General features: G+C 42.2%; 1 protein-coding gene and 1 long non-coding RNA gene across 2 annotated transcripts; both read right to left on the reverse strand.

Annotated features, from left to right (window-relative positions):
• Positions 1-217: 217 nt before the first annotated feature.
• On the reverse strand, positions 218-27768 carry LOC132448322 (protein mono-ADP-ribosyltransferase PARP14-like). The gene is made up of 21 exons (XM_060039487.1): positions 27539-27768; positions 23608-23711; positions 22705-22726; positions 22482-22631; positions 21809-22045; positions 21181-21417; positions 17532-19088; positions 17332-17433; positions 17182-17244; positions 16908-17075; positions 16601-16791; positions 16375-16465; positions 10706-10882; positions 9280-9399; positions 9047-9109; positions 7006-7182; positions 6462-6617; positions 2337-2966; positions 1629-1792; positions 1297-1471; positions 218-1176 (listed from the first exon to the last, which is right to left on the reverse strand). Exons 1-21 carry the CDS (start codon positions 27711-27713, stop codon positions 881-883), a joined length of 5055 nt encoding a protein of 1684 aa, XP_059895470.1. The 5' UTR covers positions 27714-27768; the 3' UTR covers positions 218-880.
• On the reverse strand, positions 9535-10891 carry LOC132448658 (uncharacterized). The gene is made up of 3 exons (XR_009523404.1): positions 10706-10891; positions 9758-9921; positions 9535-9592 (listed from the first exon to the last, which is right to left on the reverse strand). It is a non-coding gene; the product is annotated as an uncharacterized LOC132448658 (long non-coding RNA).
• Positions 27769-27897: the final 129 nt, after the last annotated feature.

A 27897-nucleotide genomic window follows, 5' to 3' on the forward strand; every position in this document is an offset into this window, starting at 1 on the left:
CGGGCTGTGGACGGGTCCCTCAATTCAAGGGGCCCAGAAGTAGATATCCTCGTTCACTCCAATACAAGTTGGGAAGCAGGAATGTTTCTCCGCAAAAAATTTCTTGATTTCAATCAAAGGCTCATAATTATCTTTATATCATGTACTAAAACAATGTACATTTTCTCTTTTCAAAACGCCACCTCAAGCGTTTTATTAGCCGTTTTCTGTCCATGGATAGGTCCATGGATTCAATACATTTCAAGAAAGCCATCAGCAGTCAAGATTAAACAAAAGAAGGACCCAAATCTGATTGTTTTGAAGTGCCACATGTTGAAAATAAACCAAACCAATTTAGAACATGAAATTATAACATTGAGCATATGAACACACACTTTACTTATTTCTACATAAAGTGATCTGATAGGAACAGGTTTTCAAGCGATCTGATTGGCTGGAGTTTTTGAAACTTGGCAGCCCTGCACTGATATAGTGCAAAGATTACGGTCAATTTAGATGTAATTTCAACTATCAATTGGATTATATAAAAGATATATAGAAACTTAAATGACGAAGCAATACCTGAAAAAAATATTACCCCAAGATCGTTTTACCTATCCAAAATCTGCAAAGAGAAGAGCTTGACAATGGTCGATTTGAAGGTAATTTGAGTAATATTTCATAGAAACTAGGTATCTCTGGGCATAGACAAAGACGTCAAATAAAGAACACATACAATTGTTTGAGATAGACACACAAATTATTATTCCCGCGTTATTTTGTAATATAATTAACATGTTACTACACGTATCCTTCTAAAATATATGCGGTTGAGTGCTATTCAATTCAATAAGGAATGTATTTGTTAGCCCTTCACAGGTACAGAAGGAGTGCAGCTTTGTCAAGACTTCTTGAAGCTGATGAGGTAATCGGGGTATGCCCCTGCATCGCTGAACACCACATAAATGGTGGGGTTCCGGACGTTATTTACTGCACAGTCGTGGAGGCCGCAGAGGGGATTACTGGGGTCCAGGGGGGCCGGCTCCACCATGCCAGGAGTCCCCAGGCAGGGCATCCCCACCAGCACCCGAGCCTGGTACATGTACTTCAGCCCCTGGTCGTCCGGGTAAGAGTATTTGTATTTGCATGAGAACCAGGAGTGCTTGGCAAAATAGGTTCCGTTGCCGTGCTGAGTGCCTGTGTACAAATGCAAAAAATTTTTAACACACATGAAAGACACAGGAAAAAAGATTAAATATGAAATAGAAGTATTAACACTTGTGTGAGTGTGTATGTGTGTGCAGATGCATCTCTAACCATTTTTTCCACAGAAGCTTCTGTTGAAGCCATTACTGTTGACCTTTTGGCAAGTCTCAGCTGTTGTGCCGTGGTAAAGGTCCATCTCATTCATGTTCTGGGGATATTTCTTGTCAAGCATCTGCTTTTTCACAGCGTATCTCTGCCATTGGTCTTTGCTCTGAATCCTCTGGATCTGTATTATAATTGTTAATTGTTGTATTATTAGTCACACGAGAGAAGGTCCATATGAATACATAACAAGCTAAATATATATCTCTCCAACTTTCAATTTATTGCTTTGCACAACAGTTTTTCTATCTACCAATTTATCTGAAATGCTTCCTCCTTACCTTGACCACTGTAAATGTTGCAGAGGTGACACTATAGGGATTTTTGGATGTTTCCAGGAAATTAGCTTGAACCTGTTTGTACTGTTGGGAGGTTGGAGACAGATCCACTATGTCTAGAGTCTTGTCATCCATCCTGTCCCAATTTGTTGGTGGCTCTATGACAGCTAAGACATGAGACATTCAAGACATATGTTGATGCTTTTTTTTCTGATTATTTCATTTCTAGCTCCAGTATACCCTAAATTAATATATAATAGAAATACACATTTGGAATGTAAATTAATGTTTTTGTCACCAAGCCCAACCTCTTCAGGGGTCAGCTACTTCATGCAGAAAAAATATTTTGGCTGAGTAGTAAATAAGTACTGAGTAAGTACTCAGCCTAAGTAAGATGTCTCAGCAGATGACAGGAAAGCAAATATCGTGTGTGATGAGTCAGAGAAGTAAGTCGGGTGCGACTTATTTTCATCCTAGTTTATTTTATTTTCCTGCTGAATACAAACGTGTTATGTACTCAATGTGCTGTTGTTTGGTCACTGATGGTTGGTTGCATTAATTAGGCAAGTAATGCAACCAACCGTCAGTGACCAAACAACAGCACATTGAGTACATTACATGTTTGTATTCAACAGGAAAATAAAATAAACTTGTTTCAAAGTATGCCGCCTGCTTTAGCCCCTCACAAAAGTGTATTATAAGGGACTGTACCTATTTCAGAACCAGCCTTCAGGGTCCTCTTTATTCTAGCGATGGTTCCATTCCTGCCGGTCCGCTCCATCTTGTCCAGGTTCACAGTGTAGGTCTGGTTCTGCAGGGTGTAGCTGATGCGCTGCTCTTTCTTATGCAAGGCGTGCTCAAGATCTATACTGACAGACGGGTCCAGTTCTGCCCAGGCCTCCCTGTCGCAGACCTCCCAGCGCACCGTCTTCCACAGCCTCTTCTCTTCTTCCTGCCGGGTCGCACGCTCCTTGGCCTTTTGCAGATGCTTCTCGATCTGGAGAACCATGGCCAGGGCGTCGGCCTCCTTCCCAGACACGGTGGCCTTGTCCGGGGCCGACACACTGACGCACACCTGGAGGCTCCGGCTGAGAGCCACGATGGCCTGTTTCTCTGAGGGGAGGAGGAGGGCCAGGTAGGAGGAGCTGATCTGGTGCATCTTCCACTCATTTGTCACCAGGTCATCCACAAGTTTTTTGACGTTTGCCAGGTCACTCGAACAGCAGCCAAGAACCTCAACCTCCACTTTGGGGAAGGACACATCCCTGCAAGCACTTGCCAGACACATGGAAGGCTGCTGGGTAGGGGCCACAGCTCCTCCCTGGGGGGCACTTATTTTTGCTGCAATGACAATAGAGCATACATATTAATGAAAGGTAAAATAATAAAGCTATATCAATTATAATTAGTGGCAGGGGCGAGGCTAGCCCATTTTTAGGGGTGCTGAAGCACCCCTAAAAAGGGGCTCAGCACCCCTAAAACTTGGGAGTAAGAAATGTTGTTATTCTAAAAAAATTTGAAGAAAGATTGTCTTTGAAATTGTTAAATAATGTCCAAAACATACTCTGTAGTTTGTGGTTTAAAAGGAATATGTTAAGGACGAAAATGAAAACATCCCCGCTTAGCAAATGGTATCATCCTCTTCTCACCCACTCCTTCTCTTCTGTACCTGCAACGCTCCGGTGAGTGCTGGAGTCCAGGCACCGTTTACCAGTTAGCTCGGTAGCCCGGTTAGCACCAATAGCACGGCTACCGTCGAACTGGAGCGGTCCATTTATTAAGCAAAAACAGCAGCGCCACAAGTAGCCTACCTGTGTAGTGCGTACGTGTGTCTCTGTTGTTAAAGTTTATCGTTACTTTGAGACTCATTTTAACAATCGGGAGTCATGTCAACATGACGTCAGGCGTGTCTTTTCTGGTGTGTGTGTGTGTGTGTGTGTGTGTGTGTGTGTGTGTGTGTGTGTGTGTGTGTGTGTGTGTGTGTGTGTGTGTGTGTGTGTGTGTGTGTGTGTGTGTGTGTGTGTGTGTGGTCATGGAAACATGAAGCCCTGCCGGTGGTGCGGCGTTTGGACCCAAGTGAAAACATACGTGTGTACAGCTGAAAAACGAAACGACATAGCACTGTATACCACCAGTATGTGTGAAAACACTCACTGTGGCTTTTTTAATAAATTGTTATTTATTCATAGATTTATATCAGTTATTTTTCAGTTGTGTCTGAATATCAAACTAGACAATGATTAAAGTTAAATGTTTTTCTTTTGCTGTATTCATTCATGTTTTACAGAGGATTTAACCTGAACCAGGCTTTGCAACAATAATAATCACATAACATTCATGCAGGCAGGCGTAGTAGTATATGCTAACTCCTAGCGTTACACTCTGTGTGTGTGTGTGTGTGTGTGTGTGTGTGTGTGTGTGTGTGTGTGTGTGTGTGTGTGTGTGTGTGTGTGTGTGTGTGTGTGTGTGTGTGTGTGTGTGTGTGGCCTGCCAGTGAGCAATGGACATACGACAATTCTTTAAAAGAAAAAAGACGGATTCAGGTGAGAGACTAGGGATCTTCTTTTTCTTTTTTTTCTGAAAAGTGTTAAGCTAAAGTAACATAAATATAAACCAGCTATCTCTATGTTGTATCAAATTACTTATGTAGGCAAAGGTCCCCTGCTTTCTTTCTTTTTTCAAACCCGCAATGGAGAACAGCTTCTCTTGTGAAAGGAATTTGTGATTAAAACATTATTGTGTTTCTAAGCCCAATAATAATAATAATAAAGATATTTAAAATGACACGCCTCTGTGTGCCTTTGATCATATTCTTAGAATCTGTAAATGGTCTCCATAAAAAAAATTTGACATGACAAACTGACCTCAACTCTCCTGCAATATATTTGTGTATTATTGTCAGTGTCAAGGGAAAGAGAGAAAGATGGAGAAGGAGAAAGCGCAAGAGTGAGGCAGGTACAGTTCAGGACATGCTAGCAGTGTACAAACTCCTAGATTCTGAAATGTTCCCTTCACTGAAAGCTGTTATGCAGGTTGCCTTGACAATACCAGTTAGCAGCTGTACATGTGAGCGGTCTTTTAGTGCCTTGCGTCGGCTCCATACATGGCTCAGGAGGACCATAGGCCAAAGCAGACTCCAGCACCTAGCTGTGATGTCCATTGAGTAGGAGTTGCTTGAAAGAATTGAACACCAAAGGGTCATTGACAGGTTTGCCACCCTCAAAGTTCGGCGACATAGATTAACTCTCCCAAAGTAGAGTGTATTACCTGCATACATGGAAGAGCCAGATGGGGATTCAGGGGAAGTACTATCAAAGATTTCCCTCTCTTTCTTTTTGTATATATTCAATTTCTAAGTATTTTCAAGTCCTGGGTAAAGTATTTTTAACTTTTTGGGTTTACCTTCTTTTTCTTGCTCTAGATGTGAAGCTTGTTTTATGAAAGTTCAGACAGGTGTGCAACCAAGTAGATTAGAGATGGCCATTTGTAAATAATTTGCAGAAGATGACTTGCATTTTGTTGTCCAAGTACCTGTTACTTTGTTCAATGACAATAAAATTGAATCTTATCTAATCTAATCTAATCTAATGACTGTTGATACAAAATGAGGCACATGGAGTTAACGGTCAGTAAAACCAGCTGAGTGAAGAGAGTTTTGTGTTTGTTACAGGGGGCTGTGTGAACTGTCACAATAAAGATGGTGCTCTGGAAAGGGCTCCAAAAAAAGAAAAACAATTTTTTGAGTTAGTTGAACCAATGTTAAAATGATAAAGTTATTTTTCAATAGACATATTTTTAGTTTTTGTGTGAAAAAAGGGTGGGTGGTGTGGCAGTGGGGCTCATTGAGTGCTCAGCACCCCTAAAGCTCTGACCCTAGAATCGCCCCTGATTAGTGGTGCAACGGTTCACGGGTTTCCCGTGATCCGTACGGATCAACCATCACGGTTCGGGACGCAAGTGATCCGCGGATCAGCTGATAAAAAAAAAAAAGTTGTGCGTTGACGTGATCAGCGCATGTTTAGAGGACAATTCCGGTATCAACAACATCATCAAGTATCGTAGCGAAATACAGTTTCTGTTGTGTTTTATTTGGCGTTCCGTAAATCCCATTGAAACGTAAACCGGAACCGGAACCGGAACCGGACGTGTTTAGGTTTGGTTGTAGTCTTTTCGCTCGGTTCGCCGTATCAACAGTAGGGCTAAAACCGAGCGAAAAGACTACAACCAACCCCCCTTGCAATGAGCAATGAGTCTCCGAACCGAAATCAATGGATTTACAAAATGCCAAATAAAACACCACAGAAACTGTATTTCGCTACCAAACTAAAAAAAAGAAGATAAGGATGTCTGCATTGCCTTGGGAGAGTGTAGACTCTAAACTCTCCCCAGGCAATGCAGACATCCTGAATTGTAAATCCAGGCTAAGGGATTATTTACTATCCTATCCATGTTAAAAAGAAGGAATAATGCCTCAGATTGCACATTTTTTAAATATTGACCATGCTTAGAGGAAGCAGGATTATTACCTAATTGTTGATCCGAAAACGATCCGACCCGTCACTCAAAAACCGTGACCCGATCCGAACCGTGAGCTTTGTGATCCGTTGCACCCCTAATTATAATGCAAGGGTATGGAATGGCACAAAGTAGAACAATAGACCATTAACATACATGATTCAAAGCAAATATTGGTGAATTTTATGTTAGTTCTGCCTCTAGATTCTAGTGCAGAAAGATACAGCAGAAACCTTAACCACTGAAGATGGATTTAGAAGTTTGGATGGATGTGTATATCCTGTGCTTTCACTTTTTTAACTGCCAGTGTCACTTTCTTACATTTATTAATGCTCTTCCAAAAGTCCTGGAACATGTTGGTTTGGAAAATCACAATATGGACATCCTTAAGGGACGGTGTTTTGGTAATTTTTATGTGTTCTTCTACAGCCGTGACCATTGCATTTCCAACATCCACAGCACACAGATTTCCAGAACCTGGGAAAAAGTTAGCAATTAGAAAATTATTTTGACAAGGCATACGTAAACGTAAAGACATACGTTTGACTGTTCTTGTTCTAGGTACTACCAAAGGAGCTATAGAATGCTTATATTCCTGGAAAACACAAAGTTTGTTTCCCACGGCAGGATCCGTGACTCAACAATCCGGTCTACATCAATCTCTGATTCTGATTACAGCGTATTGTATTAATAACTTTATTCACCATTATATATTCTACAATATATTTGATATATTGATGATTGCAGAATAGTTGTCTTATTTTTTGTCACGAAATGACGAATCGAATTGTCGATTAAAAAAAAAACACATTCATTGCAATGATTCATGTGTGAGATGAGCAACACCGGCAAAATATCGGCCTACCCGTGCCAAGTGCTGGAAAGGAAACAGACTGGATTTGATGGTCCTCGCATATCTTGAAGACCTTGAGCATGGAGCTGATGATGTCTTCCTCCTTGTTCTGGCCCACCATGTGAATGATGTGTTTGGCTGAAAGGTGGCCAGGTTTGGTGATGACCACACCATCACCAGGTTGATTACCTTTAAATCAAAGTAGAGACTGAATTCCATATCCAAAAGCCCACATTTGTAAAAATGAATTTAGCGAGTTGTCAATAGGTCTCAATTTAAAAGTAGACCTTTTGAAACCTACAATGACTTAAATTGCACACATTAAGATACACTTTTCCTGGGATTTGGGGTGTTGTTTTGGGCCTCTGGTGCTCCCACACGTAAGAAATTAGTCCGTAAATGATGTTTTGAGTGAGTTACGCATTTTTTAAAGTACCCCGCCTACAGTTACCAAACGAGCGAGTCAGTTTCGGCAGCTCTCCTACATAGGAAGGGGGCATTTTAATATTACCACCCACTTCCCCACCCCCCTCCAATCAGAGCATAGATACGATTTTGTGGACCAGGGGACGAGCGCTGGGCAGAGATGTTCACGCATTTCAGAAGCAGGGAGATTCCATACAAAATCAATGTCTAATTTGTCAGTTTGCCATGTGACTCCCTGAGCTTCGGCAGCAGTCTGGCAGCTCCGTCGGGGGTGCTCGGCGGCAGTCTGGCTGCTCAGCTTTGGGAGTGCAATCCCTTTCTCCTCCATGTCGCAGTTCAATCTGTACTTCAGAGAGTCAAAGCTAAAATTCCTTTCCCCCAATTCTTCTCAACCATGGCCGAGATAACCCCCAGCACGAGTCTTTACGTGTTGTGGGAGTACTAGAAACGTCAGATGCATAATGTCAGAAAAATATCCTTCTTTCACCTCCGCAACATTGCACGCCTTCGACCCACCCTTTCATCCTCAGCTGCCGAAACACTAATCCACGCCTTCATCACTTGCAGACTCGACTATTGCAATAGCATTCTGTATGGCCGCCCCTCCACTATTCTTCAAAAGTTGCAATATGTACAAAACTCTGCTGCCCGACTGCTTACTAACTCCCCCTCCAGAGAACACATTACTCCCATCCTCCGTCAACTTCATTGGCTTCTAATAAAACAATGCCTCAATTCCAAGATTCTCCTCACCACCTACAAAGCGCTAAACATCTTTGCACCCTCGTACATAACAGATCTCCTCCATCGCCACTCCCCCACTCGCCGCCAACGCTCCGCTGATGCCAACCTTCTCACCTCCATCACCAAGACCAAGTATCGCACCCTGGGGGACAGAGCATTCGCCATCGCCGCCCCTACCCTCTGGAACTCCCTCCCTCTGGCCATCCAATACTCTAATACACTCTGTTCATTCAAAAGTCAACTTAAAACCTATCACTTCAGGACCACCTACAACATTTGACAAATCATCCTCCGCCATCTTCCACTCTCTCCCGCTCTCTTAATGTGTTGCCTATTGTTGTGGTGTTGTCTATTTTTTTCCCTTTTGTTTGATTGCCTGTACTGTCTGTATGTATTCCTTTCTTATTTTAAAGTGTCTTTGAGTATTTAGAAAAGCGTTATAAAAAACGAATCGGAGGTGCACATAGCTTTTGGCCGTGATGTTAGACATTATATTATATAGATACCTATATATTCTGTCATTATTATTATTATTATTATATAGATATAGAGCTCCAGGAGTCCACAAACGGCAAAAATCACTTCTCCTCCATGCTGTGGTTCACTCTGAGAGCTCACTTTTAAGCAATGGGCAGCAGCTCATTTGCATTAAACATACAGACACCAGAAACAGCATTCTGAAGGGACTGAAACAGAGGGCGGTAGGCAAGATATTTATAGCGGTAGGAAAGATATTTTTTCCTAAAAGCTGTTTCCAGCAATCAGATTCAAAAACATGTTTTCTGGAACTCATATACTATGTTTACTTGTTGGAAAAACCCCATAATATGTGTCCTTTAACCAAAAGAAGATAGAAATATAATTAGAATTTGAAGTAATTTACCTAAATTGTTGCATTCATCAACCACTGCTTGTCCAGCTGCTCTGAGAATAGCTCCTGACACACCTGTAAAGAAAATGTAAACTGTTATTTACGTTCTTCCTTGGATGTCCTTAGTGTATACAGTTGTTATATGAAAAATCTTACTATCAATAGCCTTCAGGTAATAAATTGTGCTTAACAAATGCTCACTTAATGTATTTTTTGGCCTAAATTTGTGCCATTGAATTCTTTACCTGAATTGAGATTCAGGCTAGCGTTGGTACTACTGACGATAGCATCCGTTTTTTCCTTTGTTATGTCACCGCAAAACAGTTTCACTTTCACCGGCCCGATCAACCTTTCAGCAGTGGTTGCTAGAGTGATGGAGAAAAATAAGTTTGCAGACATAAGCAAATTTGTAATCATGCAAATTCTGTGACATTTCTATGACATGTATGTTTTATGTTATGCGTTGTTTTTAAGAACAAAAAGTAAAATTAACGTCTTGCCTCCTCCATCTTCGTCACAGGAAGAGTCATTACTGCTGTCATCATCATCAGCCGTACCCTTAAACATAAACAAGGTTGGAAATCAGTAGTATTATTACATATCTTTTCATACTAAAACTGATATGAATAATATTGTATTTACAATTTTAATAATTACTTTAATTATTCTGATCTGCCCTTTTGACAGGCAGGGTGTAGAATAAACATTCTACAATTGACATACTTGTGTCCAGGCTTGGAAGACCTGCTGACCCTCTTGCATCGCCTTGACCTGGTCAACCACTAGGAAGATCTGCTTCAGAGCACTGAATTTATGCTTTGATAAATGGGTTTCAATGCCCAATAGCAGGGCAGTAACAGATTCTGTGAACTTCATTCCACAACCGCCTGCAAGATAAGAAGCAGAGTTAGTTTTTCTTTACCTCAACTAGATTAGCACTGGGTTAAAATTAAAAATCAGATTTTAATCGATTCACCAAATCCAGAGAGATCAATTATTAATTTTGTTGGCCTTTTCTCTTATTTTTTGTATGGGACCCTGAATAGACAGTTCTTTTGACCTCTGTAGTGTGTTGGTCACATTAAATAAAAAAAGTATAACTGCGTTGGGGGCAATTCGTAATGAAATCATTGATATTTTAAATAATGCACCAGGTTGGTAGACTGGGTACCCCCAGCCCAATCTGCCGGCGAATTGAATTCGCCCTGCAGAAGGGTCTGAAGAAGAGCAATACATTTCTTTCTGCTTCCGATGCGTATTTGCGGGAGCCAATCACCAAGCTGGCTTCGCGCTATTGGCTGGTTTAACACAATGGCGACAGGGAAGCGACAGCAAGCAGCCAATTGCATACAGAGTCAGTTGAACTAGGCCCGTTGATCACGCCTCTTGTGCTGAAGAAAAATTACAGCAGCCTCCCCAGACCAACGTGCAATCTACGATTGACCTTGGTCTGGCAATAGCCAGGCTACAAGGTTAGAGGATTCCTTATACAATTTACAGCACAGTAAAGTTCGTATCCAGATCCAAATGAAATATCCCTCACCGATTGATTAATATTGAATATGATTAATTAAAATCTAATAGTGTGACCTGATGAATAAAAATTGAATCAATTTGCGAAATCCGTGAAAATAATAATAAGCTTGAAACTAGTGTCAAGCAATGTATTACCAGTTCCAATGGCAGGGAATGACACGGAGGTGATCCATCTATCCTCGCAGTGCTTCAGCACATTCTTCACACGCTCAACAGCCTGCTCCACAGTTCTCGGGCCCACTATGTGGATGATGAAGTCACACTGCAGTCTTCCTCCGCTGGTCACACCTGCATCGTTTCCCCTCAGTGGTCCTTGGGCAAGTAAAATAAAGTCTGTCACAATCACTACAATTGGTGTGCAGTTTAAAGATCCCATATCATGCTTTTTAAGATTAATAATTGCATTTGGGGGCACTACTTTAGTTGGATTAAATGCCTGCATGTTAAAAAATACCCCTTATTATTCTCACACTGTTCATTTCTGCAAAACCAATTTCAGCATCTTTCAAAAAACGTTGTTTCTATGATATGGCTTTAAAGGTGCCATGACATGCTATTTTATGGATGCTTTGATATAGGTATTAGTGGGCCACTAACACAGTATTCAAAGACGTTCCCGAAATTCAGCCGTGGTGCAGAGTTACAGCCACTCCGAGCCAGTCGCACATTGAGCTTCCCCCAAATGCTCTGTTTTGGTGTATGTAGCTACAATGCAAATGAGGAGGAGCGAGGCGGGTCAAGGAGGAGGGTGGGGGTGTGGCCCTGAGCAGCTTGCAGCCACGGTACCATGCGCTCTGTTTACAGTGGATGTATCGCAATGGCGAGGTGCACACAGCCTTTAGCCGTGTTCTGTAAATATTCTAGAACACACGGGAGACCTGGAGCTCTATATCTAAATGATATCATATACATAGATATCTATATCATATAAATATTATCACGGCCAAAAGCTGTGTGAGCCGATATTATGAATCTCAAACGGCCGCGTTGGATTCTCTGACGTTCCTGGTTCTTCCACGTCCACAGCAATCTGAAGTAGACTGAACCGCGACATGGGGGATAAAGGGATTGTTGCCGGGCAGCACTTAGGCACCTCCGCCTCCTGCAGCGCCGAGGCGGTGGTCCCTCGGCAGCGGTCCCTCGGCAGCGGGAAGCGGGGCTCAAGCGGGAGACATTCGCGGCCAACAATCCCTTTCTCCTCCATGTCGTGGTTCATGTTCTTGAGGGAGTCAAAGCCAAACATCCTTTCCCCCAATTCATTCTCAACCATGGCTGAGATAACCCCCAATACGAGTCTCGTTGTAGAAATACCAGAGACGAGAGTCCGACGTGTTATGCGCCATAACACCAAAAGCAGAACGGTTATCCAAATAACAAGGAAGTGTACAACACTTGTGTTACAGTCCTGGAGCTCTATATCTAAATAATATATAATACATAGATATCCCGCGGGCTGCCTGCTGCCGGCTGACCGCTGCCGGGCGGTGGTGCTTCACGGCGGTGGTGCCTCGCGGCAACCGGCGGCATGTCGCAGTTCATGTACTTCAGGGAGTCGAAGCCAAAGTTCCTTTCCTCCAATTCCTTCTCAACCATGGCTGAGATAACCCCCACTACAGTCTTGTTGTGGAAATACAAGAGACGTTACAGTGTGTGTATTCACACACACACACACACACACATGTGGCGCTCGCACGGTCTTGTCTCATTGGCGGGCCAAATTCTCTGGGCGGGCCAGGCAGAGTAAGGGGAGGAGCTTAGATGCTATGTGATGACATATGAAACCACAGTCAAAATCAGCGCGCTTGAGCCTCCGTTTTTCCAAAGGCGAGCAGAACACCTAGTGCACGTTTTACACCGAACGCAAGTTTTAGCCACTGGGGGACCATGGGCAGGCTATAGGGGAACACATATTTATGTTAGAAAACCTCATAAAGTGAGATTTTCATGCCATGGCACCTTTAAGGCTAGGCTAAGTCTACTGTGATTGGTCAGTTTTAAACATTGTGGGTAGCAGGAAGGCGCGACTTCTGCACTTCAGCAGCACCTGACGTCACACTATTACGGAAGTAGTTTAAGCGCAAACAAGCTGTTTCACAAACTTATTGAGGGGTGTTCTCGGTGGGCATGAATTCCTAACCCTTGCTCAGACTTATGGTGTGTTCCAGATGCCTCGGACACCAGCCTTCCGAGTTGCGAGTGGGGAAATCTCCCAGCTTTCTGGCATGGAGGCACGCCCCCTTTTGGGGGCACTGCAAGACCGTGCACTGCACGGTCTTGCAGTGCACGGTCTTGCTCTGCGTGCAATACAATGTAATTTTGGGTTGTTTGTTTCCGAGCTGGTTTGCTAAAGAGGCTAATGTGGCTTACAATAAACAACGACTAGCAAATTACATGACACAATCACAAAGACGAACGGGAACGCTTTAAGTGCTACGAGACAGGGAATAACATCACAAGTGACACTCGAAAGGCTGGTGCCAGAGTTTTTTCTCATGGGGCGCGACGTGAGAAAAAACTTGGTTCTGAAAATGCTTCCCTGCCACAGTCTTTTGCAAAGAGGTGCTAGCTAATGCCGGTATGAGACCTGCCGACTCCAGCGTCAAATTTAAGTGTTAAAGGCCCACTATGCAACTTTTTTAGCCAAAATTACATTAATTATGCAGGTTGAGAGTTATTCTGATGGTTCTGCAACCATTTCTGGGTCGTTTGGTGGGTGGGTCATTGCCCCTTGTCGCCTCTCCAAGGGAAAAAGCGCATATGCAACTTGCTCTGTTCGGACCGACACAATCCGGATGTGACGCAGCGGAAGTATCCAATCACGCCTCGAAAATGTAGTCAGATTGTAGTTTCGAAAATGCTTTACGGCACAGACACACCCCCAAACATGGCACCGGCTAGATATTAACAGCCAGTTGCGAGGCAATTGTTGCATTCATCATGGATCAATCGACTGATAATGGACCCAAGAGGCCACTGTCGGTGGAACAAAAGAAGAATGGACCAGAAATGAGACCAGACACGAGTGAAAGGGGAACTATGCAACTTTTTTGGCTTGATTTACCTTAATATAACAGGCTAAAAGTCATTGCGATGGTTCTATTATACATTTTTGTTCGATTGTTCGTTGTTTCAACTCCCCATTGCGCATCTTGGTGGAGAAAGGGAATAGGTTTCTGCCGGCGACCCGCCGCCCACTCTCGCGGGAGTCTCGGGTCTCGCGAAGTAACAAATTGCTTTACGGCACAGACCCCCAAACACCCGGCTCGATATAAACACAAGTAACTAAGGGATTGTTAGATTCATCATAGATCAGCCGAATAAAAAGAGACAGAGAAACCCAATGTCGGAGGAACAGAAGAGAAAAGGGAGACTGACCGACAGAGAGGCCAGACACGAGTAAACGTTGGGCAAGTTTTTCAGAAATAGCGTGAACTGAAAGAAAAAGACTCCAAATCAGACGCCGACTTGGCCATGTTGCTTTTGAAATTGAAAGTACCCTTGAGTGAACTTTGTCTTCGTGGTATTCTTGATGTTGATAGACTCTGTACAAATGTGTTTGCTCAACCATTTTGTTGAGAGCCCTGTAAAAATGTGTTTTCTCGACCGTTTTGTTGTAAGCCCTGTATGTTTCTAGCTTGCTTGGTTGCAACCATGGAAACGCCTTTGTTTCCATGGGTGTTTTGCTGTTCGTCTGTCTCGTCCCCCAGATACAGGCTGAATCCCCAAATCCAGGTTCTTGTTTATTCAGATTATTATGTTGGCCAACACTCTTACACTGATTTTTCTGTTCAACCTAAGATAAAACAATATTAATCTAGGATATAAATTCTCCCCGTCAACTATAAACAAGGATGGATTTCTGTTTATTGCAATACAAATACACCATTTAAAAAATTTATAACCTTGTCTACACTTTATGAACATCTACTTCGGACATGGCTCCACGCATTCGCCGGCTTCTTTGAAAACAAATGCACATGGTTTGCGTAGAAGTGCATGTGGAAGTGTCGTCAACGAGTTGTTACGACAGTGATGTAAATTATCTACTACGAAGCTGTAGGGGCGCTGTGTAGAGAAAAGTGCGTGCCAAACCAAGAAAACAGCGAAGAAATGCCTGATCCTGCATAGTGGGCCTTTAAATTATTAAACTATCTTTAAAAACGCACAAAGATGTTTAAACCAGGGCTCCGAATCGGTTCAAGGAATGAAAACGAAAACCGAAAACGAACGGAATTTTACGTGGAACGGAAATGGAAACGAAAACCAAATCTTCAACTGTTCCGGAACAGAAACGTTATTCTGAAATCCCCAAAACCGGTTAATGACGTTTTTGTTCGTTCTCTAAATAGCCTATGCATTTCACAAAAGCATAGCCTATTTCATGAAAAAATTAAAATATTTCCGGTTGCCGCGTTCACTTCGCCGCCCGCTAAGCTCAGTTGTCACAAATTCCCACCACCACCCTGGCGAGAGGCGATTTGGAAGCAACAGTTGCACTGAGCTCTATCTTCGACAAAGGTAACGTGAGCTAAATTAACCGAGTCCACTATATCGCCTTTGCATTGTTTCTTGTTGGTGGGCGTGCCCTTAACCTGCGTCCGCGTCCAAGTTTCAATGACATGATCAGACAGCCCGCCTGCTCCCTGATGACAGCCCTCACTGCTGTCTACCCACAGCTATTTGATAAATGCCAGATTATAAAACACTCATTTCAAAAATCGAGTCTGACTGTCAATAACAATTAGGGCTGGCCCGAATGCCATTTTTCAGGCTTCGAATACTCGTTGGTTTTTCCGAGCGAATATTCGAATACTCATTCCAGAAAAACGCACCATCAAAAACAACATTAATAATCCCTATATACTCCCTGAAACCGATTTTGACAGTATCTGCATATTTAGTTGAAGATTTAATAGCTTTTGAACGTTAATTAGAAGGCGTAAGTAAGTTGGAGTTACTTTGTTTTTCCCTGTGGAAGCGAACAGCTGTTGTTCCGTACCAAATCAGCTGTCCTCTGCCATCTCAGCCCTTGCGGGAGCTTTTTCCATTCATTCTGGAACGCGCAAGAACGAAAACGTTAAATATACCGGTTCCGTTCGGAGTGGAACAATTGAAAAATAATTTTGTTTTCAAGCCCTGGTTTAAAATGTTTAAAAATTATGTTTAAAATGTGTAAAAGAACATGAGCATCTCATCTCATAAACATCTTTAAAAACACACAGTTTTAGAAAACACAGCTGTTTATTTGTTCTCTTAGCATACACATTTTTATGTGTATGCTAAAAGGGGCAGATACTTACGAATTCTGGCACACTCGACTTGCAGATCAATTGCAGATCCAGCAGCAGTTAAAATGGCCCCAGACACACCTTGTAAATCACATTAGAATCTCTTTGAGATCATTCAGAGATTTGGGTTAAGATTTTGCATTACTGGGGAGACACCATAAAGTTCTCACACCATAAAATAAAAATAACTATGAATGCGTAACCAACCGTTTTTCAAGTTGACATCCTCGTTTGTACTGTTGACAATGGCTTTCACAGTTTCTGCAGTTATGTTCCCTTGCTTCAGGTTAATCAAGGCATCCTTGATCTTAACTAGCGTCAAATACAAAATATAGATTTTTTTAAGACATATTACTGTCACATGTGACAAATATGAATACAAAGCCAACCATGTTTTAAACTTGAAGCAAATTATAGTAACAGCAAGTAAATGCAATATTGCTAGTAATTTAACAGATCAATGGGTACAGTATAATTTCTAGCAAAACTTTGTGGAATTGTATGGACTTTTACAACTGCTAGGTTTTTCAATAATCATAAATGGGCATTTAAAGAAGAAAAATAAAAAACCTTGATTCAGTGGTAGCGCAACCGGTACAGCCATCATCTATAAAAGCAATAACAATCAGCAAATCCCTCAATTAAAACTAAGGGGTATGAATTAATTAATTATTAATGACAAGTGAATCAATGAACTACCCTTATAGCTAAAATACTTAAATTAATCATCAATTATTCTTACCAGTATGCCGGCCCTGAGGGTTTTACTATATCTCGGCTTGTTGAAATACTTCTTTAAGCTGTCATATGTCCTGTCTTCAATGGCCACTACAAAGATCGTTTTTAGGCTGGATAAGGGAGTGCATAATATATGTTGTCTCAAGCCCTGTAGAATGGCCTTCGCAGAATCCTCAGGGAGACAGCCACCCCTTCCTACAAGAAAATTGTCATGGTGTTCAGTACAATACACCGGTTCCTTTTGAAGTTGTGTATATGTAGATGATGTTGTGGAACTGAAAAAGATGCTGAATATTAACATTTTATTTTACCTGTGCCAATGGTAGGAATGGACACAGATGCAGCTTGCTTGCCTTCACACAGCTGAAGGACCTTCAGTATCGATACTGTGATCTTTGGAGCTCCAGCAATATGAGCGATATGTTTACAGTTCAGGCTTCCTCCGCCTGTGAGCACAACATTGCCAACAGGCTGGGGACCTATGAAAATCCCGGTGTTGAGAATGATTATGTTGAATTTTGTGAATAAATGTATCAGAGGGAAGAATTTCAAAATGTTGTTCTATGATCTTGTTTGTAGAGTTACCGTTTTTTTTGCATTCATCCACAACAGATTGTCCAGCTGCCTTTAAGATCTCCCCAGACACACCTGTGAAGCATAGCGTAAAAGATTAAATTTTGTTACAAGGGTGAATGCCTTTGAAATATTCATAAGAAAAGAACAGTGAAGAGCAACCGGTGTTCAGATCTAGATTCTGGTTGCTTGAATTCACGATGACATCTACGATCTCCTTAGTGATGTCTGCCTTCTTCAAGATCACAGAGACTCTTCCAATCACTGGGATGATACAAATGAAAACATTTACTAAATAAATCTCATTGTGGTCATTATTCCTTGAGCATTGCTCCTTTTTAATGTAGATACAAATCCCTTACCTATTGTGTTTGACACTTGTAGAGACGGAAGAGCTAAAGTTTTGGAGGCATCTAGTGTGGCTGATAGTTCAAGATTGAAGCCCAAGTTTTTCGCCTCCATCTTGAGTAACGATTTATTATTTTTCAGGATCTTTGCCTCACCAGCTTTGGAGTACATGTACTTTCTGGTTGTTATTGTCCTTATGTGCCTATTCACCACATGTATGGCCTCTTTGATTTGATCACTTGTAGCTGTGACTTTGAGACATGGAGATTGTGGAGATCTGCAGGGCAATATGGTGACTCCCAAGGCTTTGAGCAGAAGATCCGCTGAGAGTTTCATGAAAGACTCAACAAATTCAACCTCCTGCAACGTTTTCAGAGGGACATCTTCTGTTACCACTTTCTTGTTCTCAAGAAATGCCTTCACCTTGGCAATGACATCGTCAACCACAGAACTGAATCCACATAATTCAATTTTGTCCCCTGAAAATTCAATGAGAACATTTTGAGAGTTCTGGGTAGATTCAAGTTCCTTTTTTAGGGCTGCATGAAAGGTTTTCCATTGCTCATCAAAGCTTTCCTTATTGTACTTCCCGGAAATAGAAAGAGCTTCTTGCTTGATTACCTTCTTGAGCTTCTTTTCAACCCTGTCAATGTCGCCCTTCTTAGCGAGAACTGAGACAAACTGTTTGGTACAGATCACAACAGCAACAATGTTGTCCAGAGAAAAGTGATCACTTTGGAACTTCTGTAAGTCAAGGGACTGCAAAAACAGTATAAGGTTATGGGAAGAATCAAGCTTTTTGGAAGTCAAAGTATCTTGGACTTCTTGGATTCGGGTTTCTGCCGTTTGCACCTTTTCACTGAGCCCCTTAAGATGTATGGTAAAGTGTTCATTATTTTTGGATAGGTCCACATTTACCAATTCATCCCTAACAAGATCCAAGGTGAGATCTAACATTTCTTTGGAGTCAAATTGGATCTCTTTCTCGATGGTGTTATTCACTACATGGAGCTCATCTCTGGCCTTTTCCATCTTGCTCTTGATCGCCTTCACAAGTGTCTCGACTTCCTCCCATCTCCCGACAACCACTAACTCTGAGGAGCACAATTTAAAAGAGATGAGGGCGGTAGCCACATTGACTTCCGGACAACTACCCTTAACTGCCTGCCAGACCTCAGCCTCCATTGGGATGTGCTCTACAATGTACTTCTCCAAGATGGTCTGAACTACTCTTCGAGCATTAGTCTCCCAGGAGGGGCCATGCCGGAGCAGGCCCAGTGAATACTTGTTCATTGACATCTTCAGTTCCAATTGTGGGTGCTTGGAGAAAATGTTGAATGTAACCATCGCATGGACCCTTTGAAGGGCATATGTGAGCTCTCCGCGAAGGATCTCATTGCGACTGATAAAACTCAGGAGGTCAGGTTCGACTGGGATAGCTATATCGGTTGAGGATTTTGACCGGTGATGTCTTTGTCCTGTCAAAACCCACTGGAGGTCAGGGTAGAAGAGTTGTACAACAAGCTCCTTCTCCATCACAGTGTGTTTGAGTTCAGCCACCGTCTGAGCAACTATGGAAAAGCAGAGAGTTAGATCAAATCATAGAAATGAACTAAATAATAATAATAATTATGAATTTATTATAATCATCATGGTCATCCTCAAATTTTCAAAAGACTGTTCTTGTGCAAGAAATGTGTCATTACAGACAGTTTTTTCACCGCACTGTGTAATGATACCCACATAAGCCTAAATGTCTTTGTTCATCATCATGAACCAGTAATGCCTTTAAAGGGACACTTTTTGACACGATTTGCATTAAGCTTTGTATCGTTCGAAACCAAGTCATATTTTGGTCTTGCATCATTCCATTATTTTCCCCTAAGACGGGAGGGTTCCATATCTACCTCTAACACTTCCTGTTTTAAATGACGCAAAATTAGGATTTTTGCATAATTTAAAGCTCTTAAAAAGCACTCCTCAATTTCAAACCCGCCTAGGGGGTGGGACCCACTGACGTTACAGACCTATTACAGATCAGTGCCAGTGGGTGGGACTTATTGGTGTATGGTATAAACAGTATAGAGAGTACACCGGTGTGCATTTGCGCAACGGTATGAATTTTGACGTTACCGTGTTACCGGTGTTACTGGTAGGTCACACGAGCGCTAAAGGAGCAATGATGTAGTACCAGAGACGCAGTCGTTTATTCATATTATCTGCACACAGCTTTTGGCCGTGTTTCATAAAATATTCTAGAATACTCCGGTTGCTCCGGTGGGAGTCCTGGAGCTCTATAACTAAAATATAATATACAGATCTATATAGCCTAATATAATATATATTATCACGGCCGAAAGCTGTGTGCGCCTCCAGATGATATTATGAATCTCAAGCGACTGCGTCGGGTTCTCCGACGTCTCTGGTTCTTCCACTTCCACGTCAATCTGAAGTACAGACTGAGCGTCGACAATGGAGGAGAAAGGGAATGTTGCGGTTTGCGGACTCCCCGTACTTCCACAACGAGACTTGTAGTGGGGGTTACCTCGGCCATGGTTGAGAAGGATTGGCGGGAAAGGAGCTTTGGCTTTGATTCCCTGAAGTCCAGATTGAAACGCAACATGGAGGAGAAAGGGATTGTTGCCCGCGATTATCTCCCGCCGGAGCCCCGCTGCTGGGGCTTGCCCTGGTATTCAGGAGGACTTCAAAGCCAAAGTTCCTTTTCCCCTATTCCTTCTCAACCATGGCCGAGACAACCCCCTCTACGAGTCTCGTTGTGGAAGTACAAGAGACGTCAGAGAACCCAAAGCAGTCTAGTCTTTTCACCAAAGTGGAACTTTACGCAAACCTTACCTTATGTTGCGTGCTACGCGCCATAACAATAACAGCAGAACGGTTACCCAAATAACACAGAAGTTTACAACACTTTACAAACACACATTTGGCGCTCGACCGGTCATAGCTCATTGTCTCATTGGCGGGCCAAATTCTCTGGGCGGGCAAAGCAGAGAAAGGGGAGGTAACCTGGCCAATTATGACGACATATGGGGCCAAATTCCAAATCGGTGCATCGGAGCTTTCACTTTTTCAAAGGCGGAGCAGGATGCCTAGTGCTCGTAGAAAACCTCATAAAATGAAATTTTCATGCCATGGGACCTTGAAAGTAGCCTGGCTCCGCCCGCCTGGGTACTTCTGCTCAACTTTAATTTCCCTTCTGTACTACGTCTGGGTCTGCGGTAGGTTAGTCGGTATTCTTTGTCCAAATTTTCTGCGTCCAATCAGCGAACAGAGGGAGTGGCTGAGAACAATGACGCTAAAGTCAGCTCTCCTTGACGGACATCTTAACGCACAATGTTTGGTTTGTTTACAGCCTGCGCGCAACGTGATTCCCGACCAAACGTTAGCGAATGGTTAGGACAGATCCAGAGTGGCACTGGGCAGATCCAATAGTTTTAAACTTCAACAGACAAAATTAATTACGAGAGTCTGGTAGGACCATGCTACCTTGAAAGTAGCAATCTTCTTTTGGCGATACATTTGGCATAAGCATTCATTTGCACTTTGGATGATTTATTTATTATTATCTAATTATTATCTAACAAAATGTACACGACCAATCGATCGTTAAATGTGAAATGGGACATTTTTTAAAGTTGAGCTTACCCTTCCAATCTCCAAAGGTAATTACAATGCTTTTTTTTTGGTTGAGATGGACAAAGGACTTAATTACGTCCCCTCCACTTCTCCATGGTCTGGAAAAATACAGTATAAGGAATCCTTCAGAAATTTGACTCATGTCTCCTTGTACAATTACAGATTTGGTCAGTTCCAAACGACAAGCCTCAATCTTTTTGTTGTTGAACTTCTCTGTGAAAGTCTTCTGCATGAATTGGTGTCCATCTGCAGGCACACACGCATTCTTATATTAAATAGATAAACACAGAAGTTATGATAGTTGTTACTCAATTTACACACTGTTTCTGACAGTCCAATGAAAGCAAAGTAACGTAGCCTACTAATTTACAGAAAATACATGTTGCAGGTTGGGTGTTGCCAGAACGCTTAATTGACTTTACCTGGTAACCCCAAACTTCCAGTCACCAATAGATGTAAATTTGACTCCATATTTATACATCTTGTCAATTATTGTGCATTTAAGTCACGATTCAAACCCGGATAGATCAATATCGCTACTTTGTACCCCAGCCAACATCAATTTTTCATCTCTTGGTCATTTTGGTTTTCATTTGAGCATCTAAGGTCTGGTTACTTTGTACCAACTGGTACCCACTTATTTCCTCTTTGAAGATGACCACGATGCTGTCTCCACCCACGGCCTCCCAGCTGTGCTCCGCCCGTTGGCTGCACCTGTGGATGTACATGGAGATGGTGTCGGAGGGGCAGCAGTCGTCCAAGCCGCTGAGGACAAACCGGCGTCTGTCCAACAAGCCAACGTCCTCCTTCTCCTTGTACACTTCCACCAATATGCCATACTGCTGCGGATTGCTGGCAGCCACACTTTCCATGTCTGTGGGGTGTGTGTATGTGTGTGTGTGTGTGTGTGTGTGTGTGTGTGTGTGTGTGTGTGTGTGTGTGTGTGTGTGTGTGTGTGTGTGTGTGTGTGTGTGTGTGTGTGTGTGTGTGTGTGTGTGTGTGTGTGTGCGTGTGTGTGTGTGTGTGTGGAAAGAGAGTACATAATTCTTTATTGTATTATAACATTGAGTCTGTATTTCAGACATGACTTCTATATCCTGAAAAATAAGGGAAATCAAGTATCCTGATTGGATAAAGCATTGTCTTCCTTGCACCTTAATTACTATCAGTAATTATTTTACATGTGTCATTCATGAGAATTGGCATTCACATGAAATATTATCATTATTGATAAACCCTGTCAGTGCAGATCATGAGTGCATGATAATCCCATACAATTATCCCCTTGCTTGTTTTAATAATTTGATTACCTGCTTTATGGGACGTTTGGAGGATCCATGTGTTTTTCCCATGTTTTCTAAGAATAGGATCCCTGATACACTGTTCAAAGAACATCTCGAGGGACTCCCGGCAGCGCTCACTGGTGACACGCAGTAGTGCCTCGTCATTGCAGACGAAGTCTGAAAAAGGTCATCATATCATATCATTTGAATCTCTGTGTCAATGAAAACAGTGGGTGAACATTTTACCTACCTGCTTCAGAAGATAACACAGGCTGTAGAAGGAGGGCACATGTTTATTATTAAACAGGCGTGATATGATACACATGTGACACATGAAGGACCAAAATAGTAACCAAATACATTTTAGGGACGGGTCTAGCCGCAGATCTCCAGGCTCAGACCGACCTCCACCGTCAGACCCCTCTCTGTGACGTCTGGATAGTTTTTTGCGATTTCAGGGTTTCCTCTCAGATTAAATTATACTTTGCCAGACGCCCGCTCAGATCTGTAGCCGCACATTTTGTGTAAACTTGCGTTATATTTACCTCTGCCTCTGTCAGGGATTAACCATCGCCGCACTGGCGATTGCCTTCGTGAAAGTCGGGCAACGTCACCGTGACCAGCTCACTTGTCTCTGCAATTTAGTTTCTTTATTCTTTGCTTGTTGTTGTTCTTAACCTTCGCCTGCGCATACCTATGCTCATAACCACACCTTACCAGTGACCCGATACTGAAGAGTCCCCTTAATTGTCATTTAATACTTGGAACTTAAGCATTCGCTGCATTTCTCTGACCGGAAAATCGGCATGCTTCATCACAACCAGTTCGTCATTACCAGCATATCTGTTGCACAAGAATTTAAACTCCTTTAACCTGAGCTCCCGTCTGGTTATTCCCGGATGGCTCACCAGAATATAATACATTAATTTATTACTTATTTATTATCGATAAGTGCGATAAAACGTTGTAGCCTACTGCGCAATATTGTCCACCTTTACAAACGATATTCTTGGAGACGATGGAGATGCGTCCCAACGCTGGAGTTGTGCCTGAGGCTATGGGTCTGCAGCCCGAAGCTATTTTAGGCCTACTTTAAACGCATGTCATTTACACGTATCTTAACAATGTGGTGCTACTGCTATTTGTGATTTACCTCTGGCTTGACATCCTGTGGCAGTGTAACGTGCAGTGTTACTACCCCCAGTGACCCTTTGAGATCAACTTGATGATTCTTTCTCGACAAAACTTCGTTTCGATCTAGGAAAAGAAAAAACAACATAATTACAAACGCCTTAGAATCCAGTAAGACCATACCTTAAAACTAGGGCTGTTAAAATTAGCGCGATATAACGCGTTAACGCAATCTTTTTAAGGCGATTAATATAGCCTTATGTTAACGCATTAACTTACGTTCTCTTTATTTTTCGTATGTAACCTATTGTTTTTGTATGAATTCCTATTATTATTCTGTCATGGGAGTCTATGGCAGCCCATTGAACACCTTGGTGAAATGTTGCGAAAATGCTTGATAAAAAAACTTGAGTGCATATTTAAATTCAAAACCGATTGCCCGCGACAGGCGAAGAAATTTGGCGGAAAAGCCGCCAAATTGCAATTAAGCCGATTTCTCAGCAGTCCTTTGACATATCATAACAGAACAATGACGACATAGCAAGGGCATGCAATAAATTTGGTGACCATTGACCTCTAGGGGGCGCTATAATTAACAAAGACGTGTTTTAACTCCTCTCTCGTAACATGACTGTATTTCAAACTTATTTTCAATGCTTGGTGATACTGTCAGACCGCCCCATTTAGCTAATAATTTTTTTCCCATTGCAACATCAGAAATTAGCTGCCATGATGAAAGTTGTCAATATCAATATTACATCCACTAGGGATGGGCAAAATTATTCTTTTCCGGGAACTAGTTCTTTCAGTTCAGTTCACTATAACGATTTTTTTATTTGATTCGGTCGTTTTGATTCGTTCGTTACGTCACATTACATCCTAAAAAAAATAAAAAATAAAAAAACATTTTTTTATAATTTTTTTTTAATTGGTCATGGATCCGGATAGGACCGTCAAGAACGCAGTCCGCCGTTTGGAGATGCCTGCTTCATAGTATATCGAACGTCCCACCAATATTTATACCACTTGCTTACTCTCTATATTTCATTCATGGTTTTACATTTATAATTTTATTTTACTTTACATTTAATTCTTCATTGTTCAGGCATTAAAGAACTTGCATGGTCATAAATAAAAAATACGAACAGCTGTTTAATTTCTTTGTTTGTTCTTAAATTGACGTAGAATGGAGCAAAGACTCCTGGGATTGGGAAATGCGTTTATCCAATAAACAGATGGAGGTCAAGTCTATTTTCGAAAAAATGTAGGGGGATATATGATTGGCCCCACGTCGAATGGTATGACCCAAGATACGTCAGACAGAGAAAGCGCGCATATTCGACGGTACCGCCTTGTCATTGGTTTACCCAGGTGCCATTCCAACACCATTGCTACCTCTCATTGGCTGAATCTTTGAGAAAGTTGTAGACTCAATCAATATAAGTCGCGGGGAGACGGAGCTCTGTTCGTTTGTATATTTTATTTACGTGACCATATGTTTGGTTTATGTTAAAAAAAAAGAATCAAAGAACAAGTTCTTCTTGTTTTGGGGAACCAGTTCTTGTCGTTCACGTTCGGGATTAGTTCGTTGTAACGAATCAGTCGCGACCGACACATCCCTAATATCCACAGGCCACAGATTATGTACAATCATCATGATTCTTGCATTATATGATCTTCAGACCAAGCCGAACAAATTTGCCAAACAGCATTTTCTAATTCAAAACCGTTTGGCCGTGACAGCCAATCAAACTTGACGGCAAAGCCTGGCCGCCATGTTGAAAGTGGTCAATATAAACATTACATATCCACAGGCCACAAATTATGTCCGATCATCATGAACCTTGCCATATGTGATCATCAGACCAAGCTGAACAAACGTGCCAAAGTGCTTGTTCAAATTCTAAACCTTTTGGCCGTGATAGCCAATCAAACTTGAAGGCAAAGCCGCCTAACAGGAAGTAAGCCTGTTCTCAGTAACACTTTAACATATCATAGCCAAACTTGCTAGATTATGTCCAATCATCATGAAACTTGCCCTATATGATCTTCAGAACAAGCCGAACAAACCTGCCAAACAGCTTTTTCTAATTCCAAACCATTTGGCCGTGACAGCCAATCAAACTTGACAGCAAAGCCGCCTAACAGGAAGTAAACCTGTTCTCAGCAACTCTTTAGTTTAACATAACGTAGCCAAACTTTCTACATAGACTCATGACATCATTCTGGGGACAGCCAAACAATTTGGTGACCTTTGACCTCGTCAAAAGACGTCAAACAACAATGACTTCATTTACCATTCCGCCCACTTACAATATAAACTGCAATTCTAACTGCATTAGATGCTTCATGAACCACCTCAAGAACGGATGCTTGTTAACATTGTGTCTCTGTTAGGGATATGTTCCGAATACCCCTATGTATTTGTGTCATTTGTTCTGACGGGCAGACGATAATGCGCCCTTACCTCTAGGTAGGGTAATTTCTCCATTTGGTAAACATTGACGCATACTCGCATAACGCTGGAGTTCATTCCACCAGCTGTCGTTATTACTGATTACCGAGACGGTCGTCATGTAGCCACCTAGCCAATTACGTCCGTCCGATTACCGATACGGTCGTAGTGTAGCCACCCAGCCGATTACGTCCGTCCGGCAGAGTTAGTTTTCCGATTACCGAGACGTTCGTCATGGGCCCTTACCACTAGGTAGGGTCATTTTTCCATTTTGTCTCCATTCACGCGTACTCGCATAATGCTGTACTTCATCCCACCTGCCGTCGTTATTACCGATTACCGAGACGGTCATAATGTAGCAACCTAGCCGATTACCTCCGTCCGGCAGAGTAAGTTTACCGATTACCGAGAAGGTCGTCATGTAGCCACCCAGCCGATTACGTCCGTCTGGCAGAATTAGCTTATCGAGTCCAATTATGCTTGACACCCACATTGCTGCATGCAGCTATATTTATACTTTGAATTTGAAAGGTTTTGCTTAACATTCATATCAGAATTCATTTTCTTCTTTTTGTTCCACTTACTTTCATTTATACCACGGTCTGCGGGAATACTCGATTCTGATTGGATGCAGGGTGTGCATTGACTCCTGATATACGGACACCTGGACAAGTAGTTCCGTCAAATTGTCTGTTTACCGTTCTCAATTAATGCGCTAGCTGGCGTATCGTCTCTAAAATAGTAGTAACCATAGCAACGGGAAACAAAACAAAGCTCAGCGGACTATAATACCTCCCGCTACCTCCTGTTCTAAAGTCGTAGTAGCTATGGTCCGTCCTAATTACTGGAGGAGTGAACAACGTTTCCGTTGCATGAGAACCCAACCGGGCGTGTAATGGTGGTTCCGGGTATTAGTCGGACCCTCAGGCGTAACCAGGGAAACAAATGTATGTTTTGTGGAAAACTTTATATTCAGATTGTAAAACGCATGAAAATATAAATTAATGGTCTTAATTTGGTCACCGTTGGTAAGTGACCGTGGTATAAGCGGGATAATGCCCTTCGAGGTGTCCATTATCAGGAATTAATGGACTTCGCGGAGGCAACCGTCCTCCGCTTCGCGTCGGACGGTTCACGCCTCCACGTCGTCCATTAATTCCTGATAATGGACACCTCGTCGGGCATTATCCCTTACTTATAGGCTACTTGCAGTAAGTGACAGCCTGTTCACAATTCCAAAATCTGTGGTGCTACTTATTTGAATATATCTACACATGTAATAACTGTTGCTTTACAATTGTACTAAGGAACTGCTTGTTACGGCAATTACATGCAAGATCACTTGTTCCATTTGATATCTCAATTTGAGTGGATTTAAAATATAATTAAAAAATGTGATTAATCGCTTGTTAATTCACCGATACTATGCGGTTAATCGTGATTAAAGATCAAAATTGTAATTGTTTGACAGCCCCAGATAAAACGCGTAATTTCCTACCTTTGTCGTTGACATGGACAAGTACAATTCTTCTTTTATCGGTCGGATCTGCCCGGAGTTCTGATATCTCACCTCCAGATCGCCTCTTGTTTTGGAAGTACAATGCTAACTTTGATTTGATTTGATCGTTTAAATCAGCAGTTAGACCCTCCAAAATAAGAGTTTTCCCTGCCATTCCTCAACATTCAGAATACACAGCATCGCACTTTAGTGTGAGCTCTGTTTTGCCAATGGGTATAAGTATAGGTCTCTGCAGAACAGGCAGTGGGGCAGTGGACAGATATACACGGGGTGGGCGGTTTTCCATCATTGTATCTGATTGGTTGAAACGAGAGTAGGCGGATATATGAAATGAAGTG

Source organism: Gadus macrocephalus, chromosome 20, assembly GCF_031168955.1.
Source record: "Gadus macrocephalus chromosome 20, ASM3116895v1".
NCBI classification, from domain to species: domain Eukaryota; kingdom Metazoa; phylum Chordata; class Actinopteri; order Gadiformes; family Gadidae; genus Gadus; species Gadus macrocephalus.